This window comes from Panthera pardus, unplaced genomic scaffold, assembly GCF_024362965.1.
Source record: "Panthera pardus isolate Hobbes unplaced genomic scaffold, ASM2436296v1 HiC_scaffold_6, whole genome shotgun sequence".
NCBI lineage: Eukaryota > Metazoa > Chordata > Mammalia > Carnivora > Felidae > Panthera > Panthera pardus.
The window spans coordinates 6580320-6602141 of record NW_026526991.1 but is presented as its reverse complement, the minus strand read 5'-3'; the positions used below and the strand labels follow the sequence as shown (position 1 = coordinate 6602141).

The following is a 21822-nucleotide window of genomic DNA, read 5'->3' as shown; positions in this document are numbered from 1 at the left end:
ACTGTGCTACGTGCACACGACGGAACGTCGTTCAGTCATCTGAAACAATAAAGCGCTGACACAGGCTACGACGGGGATAAACTCTGGACAACATTCTGCTGAGTGAAAGAAGCCAAAGAAGGTCCAATAATCCTGATTCCACTCCCAGGAGAAATCCAGAAGAGGTAATCCCGCAGAGACAGAACGCAGACCAGCGGCAGCCAGGGCTCAGGGGAGGGGAAGCGGAAAGCAGCAGCTCAGGGGGCACAGGGTCGCCTTTCGGGATCGTGAAAGTATCTGCAGTCTGAGCCGGTGGGGGCACAACACGGCGACTGCCCCAAGTGCCGCTCAACGGTTCACCAGCGAGTGCTTACCCGTGTGCCCGTGAGTCTCACGTCAGTAAGAAACGTATCACTTAATGAAACTAACACAAACGCAGCTGCCAAGGGGCCCTCGGGTGGCTCCGTCGTTAGGCGCCCGACTTCGGCTCAGGTCGTGCTCTCGCGGTTTGTGGGTTCGAGCCCCGCGTCGGGCTCTGTGCCGACCGCTCGGGGCCTGGAGCCTGCTTCGGATTCTGTGTCTCCCTCCCTCTCTGCCCCTCTCCTGCTCATACTCTCTCTCTCTCTCAAAAATAATTAAATGTTAAAAAAAAACATTAAAAAAACAAAAACAAATACAGCCGCCAACCCGGCAAACAACTCTGAATACACCAACACAACACAACACAGGTGTCTGAAGATCTGCCCTCTGACTGGCACGTATCAATGAAAAGCCAGGCCACCGACCACACAGCCAATGTATTCATCAACGACAAATCAGGTCATGAAAAGTTTCAGCAATCAGCTCCTGTAAGTTTTTCGTCGGATCGCCTACTTGCTTCGGCGAAGAGAAAAATCAGTCCCGTGAAACAGTCTTTGATCACGTGAACACCCTACAGCAAGTCTCCCGTGGCGCGTCTGGGGTAGAGCGGAGGGGCCCCTGGAGCCGGGGGAAGACAGGAGGGCGCCTGATGTGCTGCCATAAGGATGGGGAGCGGCGGGCGAGGGGCCGTTTCGGGAGCAGCGCTGCTGCGCGGGGGGCGTGGGGATGGGGCTCGACGCCCCCGCGGCGGGCCGCTGGCTCTGCCAGTTACTCAGTCACAGCGTGCGCGCCCTGCCTCCCCGGGGCGTCTCATGCAGGAATCCATCCAGGGAAACCCACGTCCGCCCGCTTCGGTGCTGCCAGGGCCCCACTATCCACCACACCAGGAGGTCTCAGTAATTATGGAACGCGGTCCACTCCGAACTCCCCTTCTCGCGCCACACGCAGGCTTCAAAACCAGAGGCTTTTCCACGCAACAGAGCGCAACCTGGATCTCACTGCCGATTTGTCTTCCCCCAACTGGAGCACGGAGGCTTCCGTTTCGCCATAAAATGAAGCTACAAAAAGACCGTTAAGCACAGAACGTCTTCAAAATGCCCTCCAACTAAATCCTACACCCTATCGGTTTCTCGAGAATACCTGAGAAATTAGAGCTGTTCAAAACAACGCAGAGCAAACGCTTTGTGTGCAGAGTCTTAGACAATTTAGTTAATTGAAAAGATCGCTGCGATTCCCCAAAAGAAGAACTCTCAACCAGGTAGAGACGCAGGAATTTTAACAAAGGCGTTTTAAATGAGAACACTAAGGAATCACAGAACAGGAAGAGAACTGAACTGAGCCAGGCAGCACCTCTGACAGCTAATTTAGCCCCCTGTGCTCTGTGCCTCAGTTTCTCTGCCTGTGAAGAGACTACCCCATCTAGTTCTCTCCTCAACCCCAACGGTAGCACGTATATTACCATGAACATGAAAGGCCTCACTGTTTAGAGTCAGTACAGGCAATGAGAACTAAATGTAAACCAACTTATAAATAAGATCATATTCTACAAATTGCTGGAGATTGCTCCTTTATTATTTTTTTTTAAGTTTATTTATTTTGAGAGAGACAGAGCACGCATGTGCGTGTGTGGGGAAGTGGCGGGGGGCGGGGGGGGAGGACGGGGGCGGCGGGGAGGGAGAGATAATGAATCCCAAGCAGGCTCCACGTGCTATCAGAAGAGCCAGACTCAGGGCTCTGATCATGACCTAAGCCAAGATCGAGTCAGATGCTTAACCAACTGAGCCACCCAGGCACCTGTGGGGATTTCTCCTTTAGAGGACGTATTTATTGAATTATCAGAAAGAATTTGTTCACTCCACGATCTAGTAAATCTTATAAGCTGAACATTTACATTAAGATTTTATTATTAAATGACTTGGGTTTGCCAAGAAGCGTTCCGAGGCCTTGGATAGAGATCATATGTTAAAATTCTGTTTTCTTACAGGATATTACAGTAATGATCCCTGTCCAAAGAAGATGTATAGATGCTAATACCTTAAGAACCAAAAACATTCAAAAAAGTCTAGAAAAGCTTCCTGGTCTTCAAATCAAGAGGCTTGATTTCTCTCCTAATCCCTTATCAACAGCTATCCAACAATCAGAGAGCTACCCTCCCTCAGTCATGCCAGGTATTTGACTTAGGTAACATATTTAGCACCGGACTCCCTCCACTGCACTGTAAACACGCTGAGGCAAAGATTTTCTGCCTGCTTTGGTCACTGTTCAGAGCACACTCAGCACCAAGAACAGGCATGCCACCTTCACACATCCTGAGAGACACCATTACTTGGCGAGGCCACCATAACGAAGCACCACAGAGCGGGTGGCTGAAGCAACGGGAATTTATTTTCTAAGTTCAGAGGCTAGAAGTCCAAGGTCGTGGCGTGGGCAGGGCTGGTTCCTTCCGAATCCCCCTCCTGGGCTTGCAGATGGCTGTCCCCTCCCCGTGTCCTCGCGTGGTCATCGTCTCTCTGCGTGTCTGTGTTCTGACCTCCTCTTCTTACAAGGACACCAGTCATAATGGATTACTTATCTTACCTTATTTATCTCTTCAAAGGCCTGGTCTCCAAATATAGCCACATTCTGAAGCGCTACAGGGTGGGGACTCCGCCATGTGGATCTGGGGACAGGTCGGGGGGGAAGGGGGGCACAGTTCAGCCCACAACAGAGGGAGGAAAGGAAGCCGTTGCCACTTTTTTATGGAAATTCACTAACATCACTAAATAAGTTTCTCTGTATCATGAAACACGACACATTTGCTTTAATGAACGACGTAACAACACTCCAAGTTGTAGTTTTTAAACCCGTTTCAAAGACACAAATAACCTGTGAATCATACTGCAAGTTACCTGTCAACAGGGATTCCTGTTCCACCCGCAGTTCACGGAAAAGAAGAATCAAATCGACAGCGACGCCAATTGTATCCAAGTTCCTGTAAAGGGTTTTTAAAAAAAGACAAAGTTAAACACGTTGATTTTCTTAAACCCGCATTTCAAATGATGAGCCAGGGAAGGGCGCCGTGAGCACTGGCTAACGGTTCCTGCACTGAACAGAATCGTGGCCCTGAGATGTCCGCGTCATAACCTCCAAGCCTGTGGACGCGCTACCTTATGTGGCAAAGGGGACTCCAGGTTGTGAGGAGATTCGGGATCTTGAGATGGGCAGATTATCCTGGATTAACCGGGTGGGCCCGATGTGGTCACGAGGGTTCTTGAAAGCAGAATACTAGAGGGTCAGAGTCCAGGAAGGGGCCGCGAGCCCGGGGAACACAGGCAGCCTCTAGAAGCTGGGGAAGGCCAGGAGAAGGATTCTCCCCGGGAGCCTCCAGAGGGAACTCAGCCTCCTGAACTCCTACACCAGAGGGTAACAGATCCGTGTTGTGTGAACGCCACTCAGCGTTGGGTAATCCGTCAGAGCAGCAGCAGGAAACTAACGCGGATCTGGGAGCAGAAGCAGAGGTGCGCCGCGAAGAAACATCTGAACAGTGGGCGCGGCTGTGGGACCGGGGACCGGGACCGGGCCGGGGCGGGCAGAACTGGGAGGCGCAGGATGAAAAGCTCTGATGCCACGGGTAGGTGTGTGGACACTGAAGGCACCGCCGGTGAGGGCTCAGGAGGAAGTGAGGGAGCGATCATCGGAAACCGGGGAAAGGGGGCCCTTCCTCCACAGGGGAAGAAGCTTAGCAAACTGAGGAACCTGGACATTCGGCTGAGCACGTTTCCAAGCGACATGCTGGACGCGTGATCTGACTGCTTCTTGCTGCGTATAATAGTGACGCCAAGGGGAGAAATAAAGGAGGTGGAAAGGGAACCAGGTCTTGCTTCAGGAAACTGTCAGTCTAGCCAGACTGCAAAAGATGCTACAACTGGGACAGACTGTCAAGAAAAGTGTGCTCTGGAGGGAGCCAAACCTTTCCGGACAACCTTCTGCTCATGACTTGGAAGGATCAAAAGGTCAGAGTGTTCAGTCACACGGTGGGGGGAGCTCTCTGAAGAGGTAAGGGTGGGACTCACTCCCCTCCGTCACCACAGCAGGACCCAGGAATAGAGACGGGGTTATCTAGGAAGGCTCTATGGAGGGCCACCTTGTCTGATGGTGTGAATCCCCATGACATACAGGTGAGACCCACAAGGTTGCTGGAAAGGTTCTACTGGTAGAAACTCTGCCAGTGTGGACAAAATGCACCGAGAAAGGATGAAATCAGACTCCCCAAATTCTACAGGCGGGAAGTAGGCTGATCCAACTACTCAGGGGCAAACGTGTGCTACCCTTCAAGAAAAAGGAAGGGTGATGCTGAGGGGAGGGCCGGGGGCACAGCCTCAAGCCACAGAAGATTCTTCCCAGGCCCTGAAACCTGAGTTTGCCCAACGGAATTCTGAAATTGCTTGGGATCAGTAATTCCTCTTTTCCTTCAATTTTCTCCTCTCTCAAAGGATAATGTCTAAAACTGTTACCTTAGGCTTTGGGGAGCAGATAACTTGTCTTTGGGGAGCAGATAACTTGTCTAGCTTCACATGTGCACAGACAAAGAGAAATTCTGCCCCAGGATGGAGCGCGTCCAGAGTCGGACCCATAAGTAATTTTTACATGACTGGATACTGAGATTTGGAACTTCTCAGTTGATGACTTAGATGAGATTCTGTACTTGAGCTGATGCTGTCAGAGTCAAACACGTGGGGACCTCGAGAAGGGATGAATGCTTTCTGCACGTGTAACAGACGTCAATCTTTAGGGGCCAAAGGGTGGGCTGTGGTAGGAAAATTATGGCCCTGAGAGGTGTCCACATCCCAAACTCTGGAACCTGTTAATACATTATCTCACATGGCCAAAGGGATGTGGTATAAGAAGAAAAAGACTTTTGGTCTTTGTCCCCAGTTCCTGGCCCAGAGCTCCTAAAACCCCTGGAATTTCTGGTGTGGTCAGGAGTGTCTTCTGTTACTCACGCCAAGCCCCGTTCAACCATACGTGACCTTATGCTGATAAGGTGACTCTTACTGGGTCTCCAGGTAGCTTCACAGGGGGCCTGGCTGCCGGGGAGGGGGGACCAACCAAGTGATCAGGGGCTGTAACTTTCACCCCAACCTCCAGACCTCTGGGGAGGACGGGGTCTGGAGAGCGAGGTTCATCGCCAACAGACAATGATCAAGCCTATGTGAAGGAACCTTCGTAAAAACCCTACTACACGGAAGTTTGGAAACCTTCAGTGTGGCTGGGTGAACACAACAGAACGCCAGCAGGATGCAGATGGGCCCAGGGAGGGTAGAGAGCCCCGTGGCTGCCCACCTGTCCTACACATCTCTTCTGTTTGGCTCTCCGTAAGTTGTATCCTTCATGGTGAACTGGGGACAGGATGTAAAGGCTTCCCTGAGTTCTGTGAGCCTTTATACTGGATTACCATATCTGAGGGGTGTCACGGGAACCTCCAAATTTGTAGTCAGCTAGGCAGAGATGTAGCTCAGGTACCCCGTTCACATCTGAAGCAAGGCCATCTGGTGGGACTGAGTCTTTTAAGTTATGAGATCTGATGCCACTAACTCCAGATAGGTCCAAATAGAACTAAACTGCTGGACCCCCAGCTACTGCCAAAGACTCGAAGCTGGTCAGAAAACACTGCGAGAGACTTTTTCGATGTGATTAAATCAATGGTTTTGAGATGATGAGGTTATCCTGGATCATCTGTGTGGGCATCATGTGATCCTGAGTGCTTACCAGAGGGATACAGGATGGTCAGAGCCAGAAAGAGATACCGGAAGATGCCACAGTGTTGCTTTGAAGACGGGGAGGACGGAGCCAGGAGCCAAGGAAAATGGGCGGGCGGCCTCAGGAAGACAGAAAAACCAGGGAACGGATCCTCTATTAGAGACCCCAGAAGGAGCCAGCCCTGCCGATACCTTCACTTGAGGTCAGTGAGACTGATTTTGGACTTGTGACTCCAGAACTATGAGGCCAACGAATTTCTGTTGTTTGAAGCCAACGGGTTTGCAGTAAGTTGTTAGCAGCAAAGGAAACCGACGCAGCTCCCGACCTGCCTCGCTTCTCAACAGGAATCAGACCGGAGCCAAGATACTTCCTTCCAGGGCTAGTGGGTACACGGGGAGGGTCCTCCCTCCCTTCCCCAAGGCCAGGGGGTCAGAAAGCCACTGTTCCTTTCTCCTTTACTTGTCAGACCAGGATAGGAAAAGAGGCCGTTCCTGCTCTTGCCTCTATACGGCCAGATGGTCACCGGGCCAATGTGCCCACGGCCTATTTCTACATGGCCAGAGCTCTTGAATTAAAAAAAGAGAAAGAGAGAAAGAGAAAAGAAAAAAACCTGTAATTTCATGAGATGAAAATTTTACCAAATGCAAACTTAAACGCATCCACGGGCATTCAGTCACGTGTTACCTGTGGCTGCTCTCACACCACGACAGGAGAACTCAGAAACCGGGACAGCGATCACAAAGCCTGAACCATCTCCCTGGCTCTTGAGGGTAAGAGTGTAGCGACCCCCGCAGCAGGGTTTACACCGGCCTGCGGAACTAACTGCTTTGGGTAGTGCTGAGAACTTCCTGAAATTTCACTGGACTCTGATTGTCTGCCTCGCCGTGTTATACACTCCATATGTGCAGAACACAACCTTGGTCTACACAAGGGCAGCGTCCAGACAGAAGATGTAAAAGGCCTGGAGAGCATCACACCTTTTGATTAACTCCTTCATAACTTAACACAAAGCGCCAGAAAACTTCAGCTGCAATCTGAATCCCGACAGGCTCGGAAATTAGCTAAGGTCGACTTTGAAGTCCTTACTAGAATCTTTTGTGTTTCTGACCAGAAAAATGGTTTTTCCAGGAGCTGGTGCCTTAACCGGTCGGAACTTCCCTCGAAGATCAACTGTGAATAATAACACAATCCTAGAAGGAAAGAGGCAGAAAAACGAACACCTTCTAATGTTCATTCTCACTTCACCCCTAAGTGTAAGCTGCGTGCAAGCGGGATCCCACGGCCACGAAGCATAGTGCGGGCTTTGACGGCCCCTCCGGAAGACGGCTGACGTTTCATCTGCCATAGTGTTTACTCTTGTAATGTTTGAATTTTTACAGTTTAGGTGTTACTTTTACACTCAGAAAAAGAAAATGAGAATTCATTTCCAAGAAAGACATATCCTCATCCACTTTCATCGTACCACCCCATTCCCGAGCAGGTGCAAAACCCACGGACGCAGCACACTTGCAGTCTGCAGGAGTAAGCTCACGGGACACTCCTGACGGCCTGTGTGGGAGACACGGCCCGCCCTGCTCAGGGACGCCGAGGCTCTCGTTCAGGGTCCCGCGGCTGTTTAAGGGACGGAGCCATCACACACAACAGGGTCAACGGGTGTCACAGAGCACTTGGGGCAGCTGTGGAGTCACAGAGAAGGTTCCCTGGCTCTGCTGTTCAGACAAGTTCCATACCCCAAGTCACAGTTTCTTCTCTGTTAAGAATGGAAAAATAGTAGCATGCTATTTCTTGGGTTTGTTCTAAAAATAAATCAAGATCCTGCAGGTCAAGCCCTTGGGACAAAGCCTGGGCGTAGGGCAGGCCCACCGAAGGCTCGCTTCCTTCCCCACGAGGCTGGCAAAGCACGGGATGAGTCTGCCTGCCCACAGTCAGAGTCTCCGTCCCAAGGCTCTCCTATCCCTCCCCCATCACGCAGGAGGGCCTCTCTGCCAGGAAATGGGACAAAACACACTAGTCCCTGCCCACTGCTGCTTAGCACTAACTAGTTATGTTTTTACATGGTAACTATTATTAGCGACATTATTATTGTTTCTAGGCATTTATCTGCAGATGGACAGCAGGCTCTGTTTGGTATTAAAGTTACACAACCCTGGCATTTCTCCCCGCTCTCCTTTGATCTTAAAAATCTCATTCATCACGGGGCGCCTGGGTGGCGCAGTCGGTTAAGCGTCCGACTTCAGCCAGGTCACGATCTCGCGGTCCGTGGGTTCGAGCCCCGCGTCAGGCTCTGGGCTGATGGCTCGGAGCCTGGAGCCTGTTTCCGATTCTGTGTCTCCCTCTCTCTCTGCCCCTCCCCCGTTCATGCTCTGTCTCTCTCTGTCCCAAAAATGAATAAAAAACGTTGAAAAAAAAAAAAATTTAAAAAAAAAAAAAAAAAAAAAAAGAAAAAATCTCATTCATCACATCAAAGCCCCAGGTATAAGACTGTCTAGGCAGCAAAGGGGGTCCCTCAAGTGGCTTCTGGACCAGCCCAACTTTGCCCACCACAGCAGTGACGGAGGCCTGGAGGCTCTGTCTACATTCAATTCCAGGAAAGGAAGCTGAGCGTGCTCTTTGTGGCTTCTGACTTCATCTCAAGAAAAAACGTGTAATAAAAAGCAGATTCCATTAAGTCAGAGGAAAGGTGCTCAGTTCTGGGAAGAGAGAGTAAGTAGCAGGCAAAGAATAAGAACAGTGCCTGGCAATTCTCTTGCTCATCTTCTTAACTACTTTAAAAAATGTGCACCTTAGGGGCACCTGAGGGGCTCAGTCGGTTGGGCGTCTGACTTCGGCTCAGGTCGTGATCTCACGGTTTGTGAGTTCAAGCCCCGCGTCGGGCCCTGTGCTGACAGCTCAGAGCCTGGAGCCTGCTTTGGATCCTGTCTCCCTCTCTCTGTCCCTCCCCTGCTCATGCTCTGTCTCTCTCTCAAAATAAATAAGCATTAAAAAAAAATTAAGAAATGGGGCGCCTGGGTGGCTCAGTCGGTTAAGCATCCAACTTCAGCTCAGGTCATGATCTCAGTCCATGAGTTTGAGCCCTGCTGACAGCTCAGAGCCTGGAGCCTGCTTCGGATTCTGTGTCTCCCTCTCTCTCTGTCCCTCCCCCGCTCATGCTCTGTCTCTCTCTCTCTCTGTCAAAAATAAACATACATTAAAAAAAATTTTTTTTAAATGTGCACCTTATAAAATGGGTGGAAAGAGTTTCCAACCTTGCACAATCTTAAGGAAATCTTAAGACAGGTGATCTCAGAAACGTACAAGACATGCTCCTTGTTCAAAGCAAACACAAGGGTAATGAATTAAAAGACTAAAACCAAGTAAAACATTTCCAACTAAGAAAAGTGAGGTCCAGAACGGCATATGCCTTTAGAAAGGCAGAATCTAGGATCAGAGAATCAAAATTAGGTTAAAATCACTGTGCTACATAACTATAACCAAATCATAACACATTAGAAACATAGTAAAACCTTGGTTTGCGAGCATAATTCATTCTGGAAACATGCTTGTAATCCAAAGCAATTGTATACCAAAGCTAACTTCCCCGTGAGAAATAACGGAAACTCAGATGATTCATTCCATGACCCAAAAATATGCCTATAAAAATGATTACAATACTGTAATATAATACAAAATAATTTAAAAAACATAAAATATAAAGAAAAACAAGTTAACCTGCACTGACCTTGGAAAACCTTCGTGGCTGGTGTGAGGGAGACCAGAGAGAGGAGGGTTACTGTGCAGGACGACTGTCACTATCACTAACGGAATCGCTGCTGTCACTGGCTCAATGGAATCTTCTTCTGCCTGGGGGCCACTGCAGATGCTCGCAGCGATGTAGGCTACAGTGCAGTATTAATAAACTCTTGTCATGTACCGTATTTAATGTACCTGGCAATAAGGCAGCAGGGGAAAGGGTCTATAACTGCAGGCAGCCTGAGCTAGAAGGAAGCAAAGCATTTCTAAGCTCAATCTTGTCCGGAAAAGCAAAGGACTATCCACAGGTGCTTTGAAGTGACCAAAAAAAAAAAAAAAACAAAAAAACACTAGTGTCAGCTGTGGGCACCTTCCAACGTCCTGAAAAATCACTGATTTCTGCCAAACACCGCGGCCTGAGACTGAGCATCTGAGCACGGGAGACGATCACCCACAGTCCCTCCGTGAGCAAGAGAGAGAAGAAACACTGGCTCAGTTGTGATCACGTGACGTCTGGCATCACGTACTATTCATATTGCAAGACATCGCTCATTTATCAATTAAAAACGTATCGGAAAGGTTTGCTGGTCTTGCGGAACCCTCACACGAGTTACCCGCGATCGAAGGTTTTACTGTATAAATCACAAACTGAAATAACCCCCAAGGTTAAAAACATTCTATCCTATGTCGTGCCATCTATGTGCTCATCTAAAAGCCTCTAACGGCAAAGCCTGCAGAGCACCTCTCCCCTGGAGACGTAAAAACAGAGCCTCGCGGTAACGCTGGTTAGGCACTGCGACACCAACGCTGTTTCTCGCCGATAAACCCGCACGACGGAACAAGTGTGCACACACACAAAGAGTACTACCTGATGGAATTCTGGTTCACGGAACACTCTATGCAGGCATTTCGGAGACACCGGAAGCATTCTGTTATCAGCTGCAGACTGGAAGTGAGATGTTCCACTTGGGAGGGGTCTCTGCAGGCCAGCTCAACAGCATGAGAAGATTTCTTCAAGATGTCCAGGACTCTTTGGAAGATAGTCCTGGGTGCCGTTTCTCTGAAAAAGGAGGGAACTGTTACAAACCAGAGGGAAAAAAAAAGTCTAATTTCCAAATGTCTCCAGAATACGGTTTATACTTCTATCTGTGGGGAGCCGGGCTCGGCCTGTCTGTCCCAGCTCCTTGGCTTGCAACACAAAACAAAAGAGCTACATCTATGGAGTGCTGAGCCAGGTACCATTCTTAGCAACTTCTTCGTGTATTATTTAGTAAAAACCCAACTGAAGAAGAGGGGAGTTGAAGCAACTTGCTCATATAACTCGGCTAATAACGGGCAGAGCCACATTTCCAATAGGAGTCGGACTCGAGTACTCCCACAGCCCGGAGACCGGTGACGGGGGATGGTCTACGCCTGTAGATCTGTCCTTAATCAAAACAGAATATCTACATTTTATGTTCTAGAAAGAGAATATAACCACGTCTGCTGTCACCCAATAAATACTAAAGTACAATTATGAGAAACAGTCTTCATGAAGCTGCCAGGGAGGCCAACGCGTTATCCACTCCCTAGATACAGAGAAGCCAGCAACAGCACATGGTCTGAGCTGGAATATTCCACTGCAGGTGAGAGGCAGAGAGAAAGAGGAGGAGGAGGAGGAGGGAGGGCGGGAGACGGAGAAACACGGAGAGAGAAACAGAGATAAAGAGAGAGGTGGGAGGAGAGGGGGAGAGGGCGGGGGGTGAGGGCACCGTCCACCCGCCCCGAGTGCGTGCCCAGGGGAGAAAATGAGCCCGTGGCCGTTCCCTGGGGGCTTCTCCGTTCCCACATGCCTCTCACTCGGGAAGCATGGCCTGCAGGGGCTACCGTTACAGAGCTACGGAGATAAGAATTTGTGGCGCAACGTGGCACCGAAATGCAAGCCAACTTCCTCATTCCGTGAGTCTCCTAAAGAAGCAGCAATCTGTTCTCATGTTAGAAGAAAAACTGCTGTGCTGGGCGATTTGAGACATTCTCGCAGATTCTTTCTGACCATGAGAATTTTCGCCTTTGGCCCTGTTGGAGAGGCCCAGCACCCTCCTTTCTTCCTCGCTCCGCGCCAGATTATCAGATTATCAGGGGAGCGCGCGCTGAGGCAGAACCGCGGACACGGAACCACCACGGTCACGGCGCCGGTGCTGGCGGGGTCCCTCCACACGTCTGCCCCCCTCCCAGAGGAGACACTTCCCTCCCTGAGTCCTGTGCTTCCACTGGTGGGTTTTTACCGCACGGACAGATAACATAAATCACACTGTTTACCGGTGACTGAGTGAGTGACCGAATAAACGACGTGCAAGTCCAAGGGTACAGTATTTATCCTGCCTCAATGACCGTAAGAAACAATTATGCGCGTGAGCCATTTTCAGTGACGATTTGCCATAAAAAAGTTCACAGACACTCTCACGACATCTTTAAGGAGCACTAAACACGGTGCAGACGCAAACGTGCTAAGAAAACACCCAAGAGTTCAAAACATTTCGAAGGATGCCAACAGTGATCAGGATTTCCAGAACAAAGATTACATCTAATTATCTGCCCCCACTGCACAAAGCTTCGATGGCATTTATGATTTAATATTACAGTCAAATGAACAGAGAGCTATAACTTGAATGATCAACAGTAATACCTCTTTTTCCTACTAAGAGAGCTGAGAAACATTTTTCACACTTGTGATGAAGAAGCCTCCCTCTGACGGTCCTTTGCAAGCTACCCTCACTCGGGCAACACCTTCCTGCTGCGAACCGTCTCCCCCGATGCCACCCTTTGAAATCCTGACATCTGTTTTACTCAATATTCGTATCGAGCACATCAAAAGCTTTGGACTCAGACTACGGCAGACTAAAAAGCAAAACAGAAAAAAAAGCATTGTTCTTAGGAAAACTGGAGAACTGATATTCCCACCATAGAACAATTAGCAAGTTCATGAACTATCCTATGACTAATTCCCAATGCTACGTGATAATCTGTCATATATGCACCATGACTTTCTCCTTTATTACTCTTCTAATCAAAAGAAAAATGTCTGAGCTGGGGCCAATCATCATATTCCCGAAATCAAAATAACTATTAACAGCTACTAGAGAATAATCACGACAGCGTTCACTCAGCATACAACAATTCACATTCGCAGTATAAAGAGAAAATAATTCGGGCTTGCGATCACGGTCATTTGTTCTCCCCCAGGCTGCCCACCCATGGATTCCTGAAAACACCAAGCACTGGGCAGCCCTCTTTGTCTGTTCAAACGTATGCCCTCCCAGAATGCACTCTGCACACAACCACCCCCAATTCTCTGCCTGGAAAATCTCGCATCTCCTTATCGAGGCCTTTTGAAAACTCTCAGCCCTGGGGAAACTCCTCCGCTACTCAAGGCGGAGCAGCTCCCATCTCTATGTCCCACTGGAACGCACTCTGTCCATAACGCTGGAATAACACTTATCCACCGTAGAGGATACGCACTTATCCAGTCTAGCTCCCCAGCTAGCCCATAAATCCCAGAAAACAGAGCCTATCCTATTTGTTTCTGCATCCCCAGGGCCCAGAACTGGCATTCACTAATTGCATTTATTCAATTCAAGTGTATAACAGAAAGACTACTTGCACGTTCGGTGGCACCTAACTGCCTCGCAGACTTGTACTGAGAACGCGGCCTGAGCCAGACACCAGCCCCAGGACGAGCAATGACATTAGCGCATCCGGCAGCAGCAACTGGAAGAAGGGTACAGAGGCATCGACTCCTCCATTCCCATTAAGAAATCCATATATCCAGAAACTTGAAAAAACATCACATCTTAAGTAAGATGTAGATATCTCACGAGTAACATTTAACAAACATCTAATTTCTTCTCCACTACATGATACAATGGATGAACTTAAAAGCGGGAATGTAACCCGATTAACTGTACTTTAAATTTCTTTAGGGGCACCTGGTTGGCTCAGTCAGTTAAGCATCCAACTTTGGCTCAGGTCATGGTCTCGTGGTTCATGGGTTCATGGGTTCAAGCCCCACGTCAGGCTCTGTGCTGACAGCTCAGAGCCTGGAGCCTGATTCACATTCTGTGTCTCCCTCTCTCTCTGCCCCCTCCCCCCGGCTCACACACACTCTCTTTCTCTCTCTCTCAAAAATAAGCACTAAATTTTGAGAGCAGAGACTATTTGTTAGATGTCTGGCTCCCGAGGTAAAGGGTAGGAGGAAAAAACTCTTCTAGAGCCATATAATAAATATAGACTTTATTCACCATCTTTGCGTACAACGTATTAACAACTTTCATCAGACGTAGACATAAAGAGCTTTTACTCACTAAGAGAAAGACCTATGAAAGCATCTAACAGTCTTCTATACTTCTTCACTTCTCTACGGCCTTTAAAGAAAGCTATTTGGTATTGAGATCCAAAGCAGCCCTAATGTCCTCTATCTTCAAATTCTAAGTTCGCTATCAAGAGAACGCAGTTAAGTTATGTGAAATGATTAACCACAGTGAAATGGCCAACATCAGTCGATCGTTCCCATATTACAAATGTTACTATTAATAATAATTGCTGTCATTTCTGCTTTAACCAAACTAACACAAAATATTCACAGACTTTACAAAGCTTAGCTGCCTTATTCACAGAAGGCAGAAAGTACTTAGGAGGACAATTAAAATTCAACCGTTAGACATTCCTGTTAGATAGGAATGCATACCCTGAAGACAAGGTACCAATGAAATGTTACATTACAGAACAAAAAAAGAAAAAAAAAAGCCTTTGAATTATACAAAAGGTAGAATTTCATCTCCTTCAAGTTTGAACAGATCTGTAGGTTTAATCTTGGCAAGTCCTGTCTGAGTAAAATTAGATAAACCCACCCATGATCGTGCGTCAGAGATTAGATAGGTCTATCACACCGTGTGCACACACATTTTACAGCTAGGGCATCAGGTGGCACCTCCTACAGAAAAGGAAAACCACCGCTCATCACCGCACTGCCCTGCTGAGACTTCCCTGCATTCTCGTATCTCACGTTCAATGACAAACCAGCATGGTAGGTTAGAACCGCGTAAGCACCGTCACTGCGAAAAACCATTCGAATGTGCACAGGTTCTGAGATTAAAGTAAGAATCACTGGTTCTCCTCTAAAACCACAAACGGTGCTCACTGACTTCACCAGGCTGGACTGAACAAAAACAGAAAATAAAAACATCTGCACGTCCTGCCAGAAACAGCTTGGGGGCAAAATTCTGAAATTCATCTTTGCAGACCTCAAAATGCTTTTTCTACCTTTTCCCTCTGCCGTGACATCCAGAACTCTCAAGCTGGCCCTGACAGCCCAGACCAACCCATTTTTCTGTAAAGGGCCAGAGAGTAAATACTTCAGGACCGGAGGGCCCGACGATCTCGTCACAGCTTTGCAACTCTGCTGCGGGAGTAAAACCAGCCACGGACAACACCCACGCGAACGACCGTGGCTGGGTGCTAATAAAGTTCTACTTACCGACACTGCAATTTAAAGTTCATGTGATTTTCATGTGCCACAAAATTTATTTTTCCCAACCTTTAAAAAATGTAAAAACCAGAGTCGTCTGGGTGGCTCAGTCGGTTAAGTGTCCGACTCTTGATTTTGGCTCAAGTCGAGATCCCAGGGTTGTGGGATCAAGCCCCTCCACATTAAGTGTGGAGCCTGCTTAAGATCCTCTCTCTCTCTCCTTCTGCCCCTGTCTTCTGTTCACACACCCTCTCTCTCTTAAAAAAAAAAAAAAAAAAGGTAAAAACCATTCTTAACTCACAGGCCATTAAAAAAAAAAAAGGATACAGACACATGAATGACGGAAGACCAGCCTTGGCCCCCGGATCAGAGTTTAGCAACCCTGCTTTAAAGAATCCGAACACATCAGTCCTCCCCCAAAACCCCCAAATCGCAAGCTTCCCCCTTTCCACTGTTCTCAGTACAGTCAAAATTCATCTCGTAAGAATCAAATCTCAAAAGCACGATGCCAAGTCACAGAGGCCAAGAAAAGGTGAAACGGGCACAGACGTGGAAAAATAAACCACTGGCTACAGCGTCCCGCGACGGCGCTGTGCATGCAATGACAGCACTGCCACCAGGCCTGCGGGGGCCGGGCCATTGTGGAAGGGGGCTGCAGCGACAACGATCCACGTGGGAAACCAGAGCTGGACCCTCCCCTATAACCACACAAAGAAGGTAACTGCAGATGCATCCAGGAATGTATGTTAACCAAACCTGTAAAGCTCTGGAAGAAAGTATACGGAGGACGTCTTACACTCTCGGGCAAAGAAAGATTTTGTGTATGAGGCCTCATTAAGAACCTGATGAAAAACCTTACCCAAAACAGTGATGTCTGAGCACAGAACTCAGGAAGGTAAAGGAAGCCCTGGGCACCTTCCTGGGAGAAGAGCACGGGGGAAGGGAAAGGCGTATCTGGAGGGCTCGCGGAGAAGAAGCCCAACGAGGGAGTGGAAAGGTCACGTGAGTCCGAGGCAACATGGAACCAAACTGCACAGGCCAGAAGGACTTGGGCTCTTATCCTGATGTGAAGCCACAGAGGGTTCTGAGTGCCCTTCATTTTGAGGGACCCCTCTGGCTGCTCTATAACGACTGACCACAGGTGAGGACGAGAAGACACCAGGAGACCAGGCAGGACACTATTCTTGGAAACGACCATGGCAGCAGCAGGCACAGTAAGCAGAGATCAGATTCTGGATACATTCTGAAGAAACGGCCAATGAGGTCTGACGGGAAAAACTGTCAGAGGGCTATCTGAGAAAGGGGATTCCAGGAGCACTCCAGAACTTTGGCCTGAGCACCATCAGGAAAGGTGTATATCCTGCTTACTGAAATGGAGATGGCCGGGAAGGCACCTGGAGGGGAGGGACTCAGTCCAGGCAGGGATCCGTGAAGCGGGAGGTACCCACCCCAAACAATGAAACGTGCAGGAGGCAGACAAATGCACAAGTGTGACGTTCAGAAGGCAAGTTCGGCCAGAGACAAACATGACAGCCACCAGCAGATGGAGAGTTATTAAAGCACAAGACCGAGCGAAGTCACTCGGGACTACAGGTAGAAGAGGGAAGAGGTCTGAGGACTGAGCCCTGGGACCTGAGGAGGCGGCGATTCAGAAGAGGGCGGGGACACAGAAGCTGAGTGAAGAAAGGGTCAAAGGCAGCTGATAGGTCAAGTGAGCTAAGAATTTAAGAGGAAGACCACTGGACTTAGCAGTGGATTAGAATGGGTTCAAGAGAAAGAGACATTGCAGTAGGTGAATATAAAACACTCTCCGGAGTTATAAACAGCAGCGGAAAACTGGGATCATGGCTCAAAGAGATAGAGTTTCCTATGAATGGGAAAAACTTATAGCAGATATATAAACTGATGAAAATAATCCAACAGAAAGGGTAAAACTGATTATTTAAGAGGAGGGGTGGATTACTGCAGCAGTGGATGCAAAAGGGAGTGATGTTTAGTGCAGACCTGAGGGGGGTCGCATCAGGGCAGGAGGCTCATCCACAGCCACAGAAGGCAGGGCAGGTTATGGGCACGGACACAGGCAGGTGGGAGAGCGGGTGACGGGAGCCCCTGGGAATTATCTTCTGGTTGCTCCATCTGTCTCGGTGAAACAGGAAACCAGGAGTGAGGACGAGGGAGAGGCAACGGAAACAAGGACCGCGAAAGGCGTGCAAGGTTGGGCGGGGGCAGGAGACTATGGCCGAGGGAAACACAGGAGCACCGCCAGGCAGCGCTAAGTTGGGCTAGTGATCAGTTTAAAGACAGCCCCATGAGCAGGGTCGTGTAGTAATCACCACCGTGATATGAGACCAGCGAGCATGGCTGGAAGTTCTTCTCCAGCCTCGTTGGGTGCAGGCACCAAGGACAGGGCAGGTGGGCTTTAACCAGAGCTGAAGCTGTCCCAGGAAAGCATGAGGATGAGAAGTAGCAGATCAAGAGACTGTAGGTCCTGGTGGGGCTGAAGACTGCTGGGGTAGGTGACCTAGAGAGAGCCAGAGCAGACCTCCCGAAATTGAGATCGTGACGGGAAGGCAGCTACCATCAATGAAAGGCCTAGGGGAGCGCTGGTTGGATGGGGTGCGGGTCAAACTCAGCAAAGGAGAGGAAGTCAAGGAACAAGAAGGGCGGAGTAACGCAACGACGACCTATGCGGATACCGAAATAACCAAGACCTAAGATAGGACAAGCAGCACAGAGTTAACAGTGAGCCAGAGCTAAGTCTGCAAGGAACGAGCTGACATGACCCACAGAACTCTCCTCCTAACAGGCAGAAGTGACCCATGGGCAGCCTACGCCGACGGTGTGAGATGGAAAGCTGGAGGGGTCACAGGGGAAAGGTCTGGAAGCAGCAACGACGATCAAGGTGAATGCCCACCACACCTTCAAGCCCAGCGGCACGGGATAGAGAGAAAACAGCCTCCCATTTGGAAGACCTTCTGGAAAGGCATTCCTCAGAGGTGAGCCGTATTTCACTTAGATCAAGAAGATGAATGTTCAAGGAAATGAGCACACAAAGAATTTTGCTAAGGGTGTACGAGAAGGGTTTTCAGGGCTGAGGGGTCGGAAAAGGAGTCATGACAAAGCCTTCAGGGAAGCAGGGAATGAGAGAAAACCTAGTTTACCGTATAAATTAGAAAATCAGCTTGTGAATGTCTACCAAACTCCCGGCCGAGATTTTATTTTCAGTGGCTCCGAAACCACAAGTCACTACGGGGAAAATTGATGTCTTTGCGCCATGGAGGGTTTCCATCACGTAACGGTCTATCTTACCATCTGTCTTCTTTAATGACTTTTGATAAAGCTGCACAATGTTCTCAGGGAGGACGAGAGCCCCTGACATTTCACCGTGCCCGTTAACACCAGGCACTTGACTAAGCCCCACGCCGTGAACTGCTCAAGGGCTACGAGAGCGCCGCTTGCTTCCGAGCGGTCTTCTTAGCCCAACGAGACTTGTCCAGGCCTGCGGCCGTCAGACAGGTTGACTCAGCGTGGTCGGGCCCAGGGTTCCTGTCCCTCCGAGGAAGCTTCCTTGCCCACAGTCCAGGGACCACTACAAAAGACTAGAAGAATAAGAAGCTGAGAAATCCTGCTTGAGGGCACTGGTGGTCACAGCTCCAACCTTATTTATTTTGACTCGCTGGCTCGAACTTCTTCCTGTCTGTTTTGTCCATTTAAGATAATTGAATGTGAGGGGTGGCTCACACTGACCACATCTGTATTTTGAAGCTGAGTCAGAACACCTTACCAAATAGTTCCATGTGGTATTCCAGCTCATGGCCTAGGTAAAAATAAAGGAAGCTGTCATCACACTCTGAAAAGTGCTTTTTATAGTGGAACTTAATTGATGTTCTCTCTCAACAAAGCTGATCTGAATCATGGTTGAGTCAAGATGCCATATGGCAACCTTCGCCAAGCTGAGGACTCGTGTGGGCTTTTTTGGGTTTTTCGTTTTGTTTCATTTTTTGTTTTTGTTTTTGGTGCGGCCCAAGATCCCTGCCGGCCGGAGGCTCAGTCATGTTTGGGGAAAACCTATGTGAGTACGTGTATACACAGGCGGATAGGTTTATTTGGAGTTCTGCAGTGTGGTGACCTCTGAAGTGCTCATTCTATTCCCTTTCTTTGCGAAAGTTAGTCAACGTGTTTATACAAGCAACTGGGAATACCAAGACCTTTTGTACCTCTTGAAATCATAGTCATCTGTCACATTTGGTATTTTTCCTATACCTTCCTTACAGGAGTCTTTCCTCTGTGGTCTCTCTCTGTATCTTATGACTCAAGCAAACGAGCTATTCAAGGAAGTAATAAGAATACCATCAGGTGCTCATTATGTGCTCGGCCTTAAAGCAGGTTCTGAGAGCACAGAGGTAAACAAGAAGCCTGCCCTCGGGCTGCTCTCACCCTAGTGGGACCGGCAGGTGACTGAGTGATCGTAACACCGCATGACGATTTTCCAAAGAGGGAAGCAGAGTGCCAAAGGGAACAGAGGGCAGGAGGCTCCCCGAAGATGAAGACAGGCTTTCATCAGGAGGTGAAACGGTAATTAACCTCGAAGGGAAAGGAGATGTGTGCGTGGCGCAAGTGAAAGGCACACGGCACTCGCACTCATAAACTCGGTGTCACAGCAACTGAGCTTTCCCACTGCGGGTGTCGAACACACGGCTTATGCGGTACCTACAGCTGCGGTGCTAAACACCGGCGTGTGTGAAGTGACCAAATAACTGAAAGGTCAGTAAACCAAATTAAAAGCTTTTCCGTAGCCAGAACAATCATTACTGACCGGCTCTCAGTGCCAGGAAGTGACCTTCTCGTCTCAGCCACTGGCTCCTCGCTGCCAAGCCCTCGAAATGGACCAGGAGCTGGGTTAGAAAATGCTGGAGAAGAAGACAGTCCCTCAACAAGGTCGCAGTCCAGCGAAGTCCAGGGAGAAAGACATACAGAGGCTAATGAAAAGTGCTGTGAAGGAGCTCATGCCAGAAGCCTCTCTCCTCCATTCCAAGCAATGTAATCACAATTATTTTTAAAATATCTAAACGCACGGCCGACTTTAAAACAAGACACGTATCTCCATACCCAAGGCCCGAATGGAAACACTCAGCCACGATCAGGTCTAAGACCAAGGAGTGAAACGGGTTCGAGGATCAGCAAAAAGCCCGCCTGATGGGAACCAAAATGCGACGCCCCTGCATTACGTGGCAACGAGTGGCAGTGAGAGAGCCAACACGTGCAACTCCGCACTAGGATGGGCCTCCCCTGCGTCTGAAGATGGAAGAGTACGGTGTGAACTGCCCCAAGTCCAAGGCGATCCAAATGTCCACCAGTAAGAAAAAAGGCAGATAAGTTCTGTGCTCTTGTGATGGCACACTTCACAACAGCTGACGCTAACGGCCCAGCTCTCCACGCGTGACAGCTGGCGGCACTCGTGAACTCAGGAACAACTCAACAGAAGTGTGAAATGCAAACTAGAGCATATAGTATAACGCTCATGGAGTAAAGAGGGAAGAACGGGATTGGAAGCTGAAACAAAGACCCGCCCCCCAGCACAAGCCCCGCCTCGCGGTGTTCACGCTGTCCTCCCGGGGCCATTACAACACGCGACAGAAAGGCTGGTCATTTCCGAGATCATGAAGACGCTCCGGCGTCCACCTCGAGCACGCTCTCTTGGATCCTGCGTGGAACGAGCCAGCCGCCAGGGCGTGCGCAGCCCTAGGGAAGAGTCCACGTGGCAAGGACCCGAAGTGTCGGGCGCAAAGCCTTGCGTGAGCTTCAGATCAGGGCTCCAGCCCCAGTCAGGCCTTCGGCGGCTGGCTGACCGGGTGGACAGCCTGACGGCCACCTCATGAAAGACGGAGCCAGGTCCACCCAGCCGAGCGACTCCCGCCCCTCGCAAACCCTGTGAAATAATAAACGTCTGTGGCTTTCAGCTGCTAATTTGTGGGTAATGTGTTCTCACCCAGGGGATGTTAACAGTATCAGTAATGTTCTGGACTTGGCGAGAACACGACAAAATTTTAACATTTCACTTCACGACATAATTTTAACATTTGTTGATTCTGCAAGTCAATTACATGGGTACTTACTAGATCATCTGTTACACCACCTTCCACGAAGGCATTCACATTATTATGTATTTGTGGTTTTGATTTGTCAAGAGTTTAAAAACAAGCAAACCAACAAAAATACACGGATGAAAACTAATAAAAAGCTTCAATTTCCTTCTCCAAAGAGCACACGAGTATGGTTGTTCTAAACGTTGGTTCCTACAGCTGTCACGCCATGCAAAGACATCGAAATTCTTCTGCCTAAGTCACAACACTGTTATTGGCAAGTATTTACTTTTTGTTTTGGATGTTCTTATAGCTTCTTAAAATTATTTACTATTGCTAACGTAACTTTCTACCGAGGAATTAAAATTTTGGCATGAAATCACTGCCCACATCTTGGATCTGAAAAACCATCTTTCTTCCACTGTGTTT

General features: G+C 48.9%; 1 protein-coding gene across 4 annotated transcripts in view; it reads right to left on the bottom strand.

Annotated features, from left to right (window-relative positions):
* The window catches only part of ATXN10 (ataxin 10), a 167409-nt gene that overhangs the window by 137746 nt on the left and 7841 nt on the right, over window positions 1-21822 (bottom strand). For all 4 annotated transcript variants that reach the window (XM_053895388.1, XM_053895389.1, XM_053895386.1 and 1 more), the window contains exons 2-3: window positions 10676-10867; window positions 3228-3310 (exon numbers count right to left, since the gene is read on the bottom strand). In XM_053895388.1, the coding sequence (XP_053751363.1) occupies window positions 3228-3310; window positions 10676-10867 (275 nt within the window). The remainder of the gene's footprint in view (window positions 1-3227; window positions 3311-10675; window positions 10868-21822) is intronic.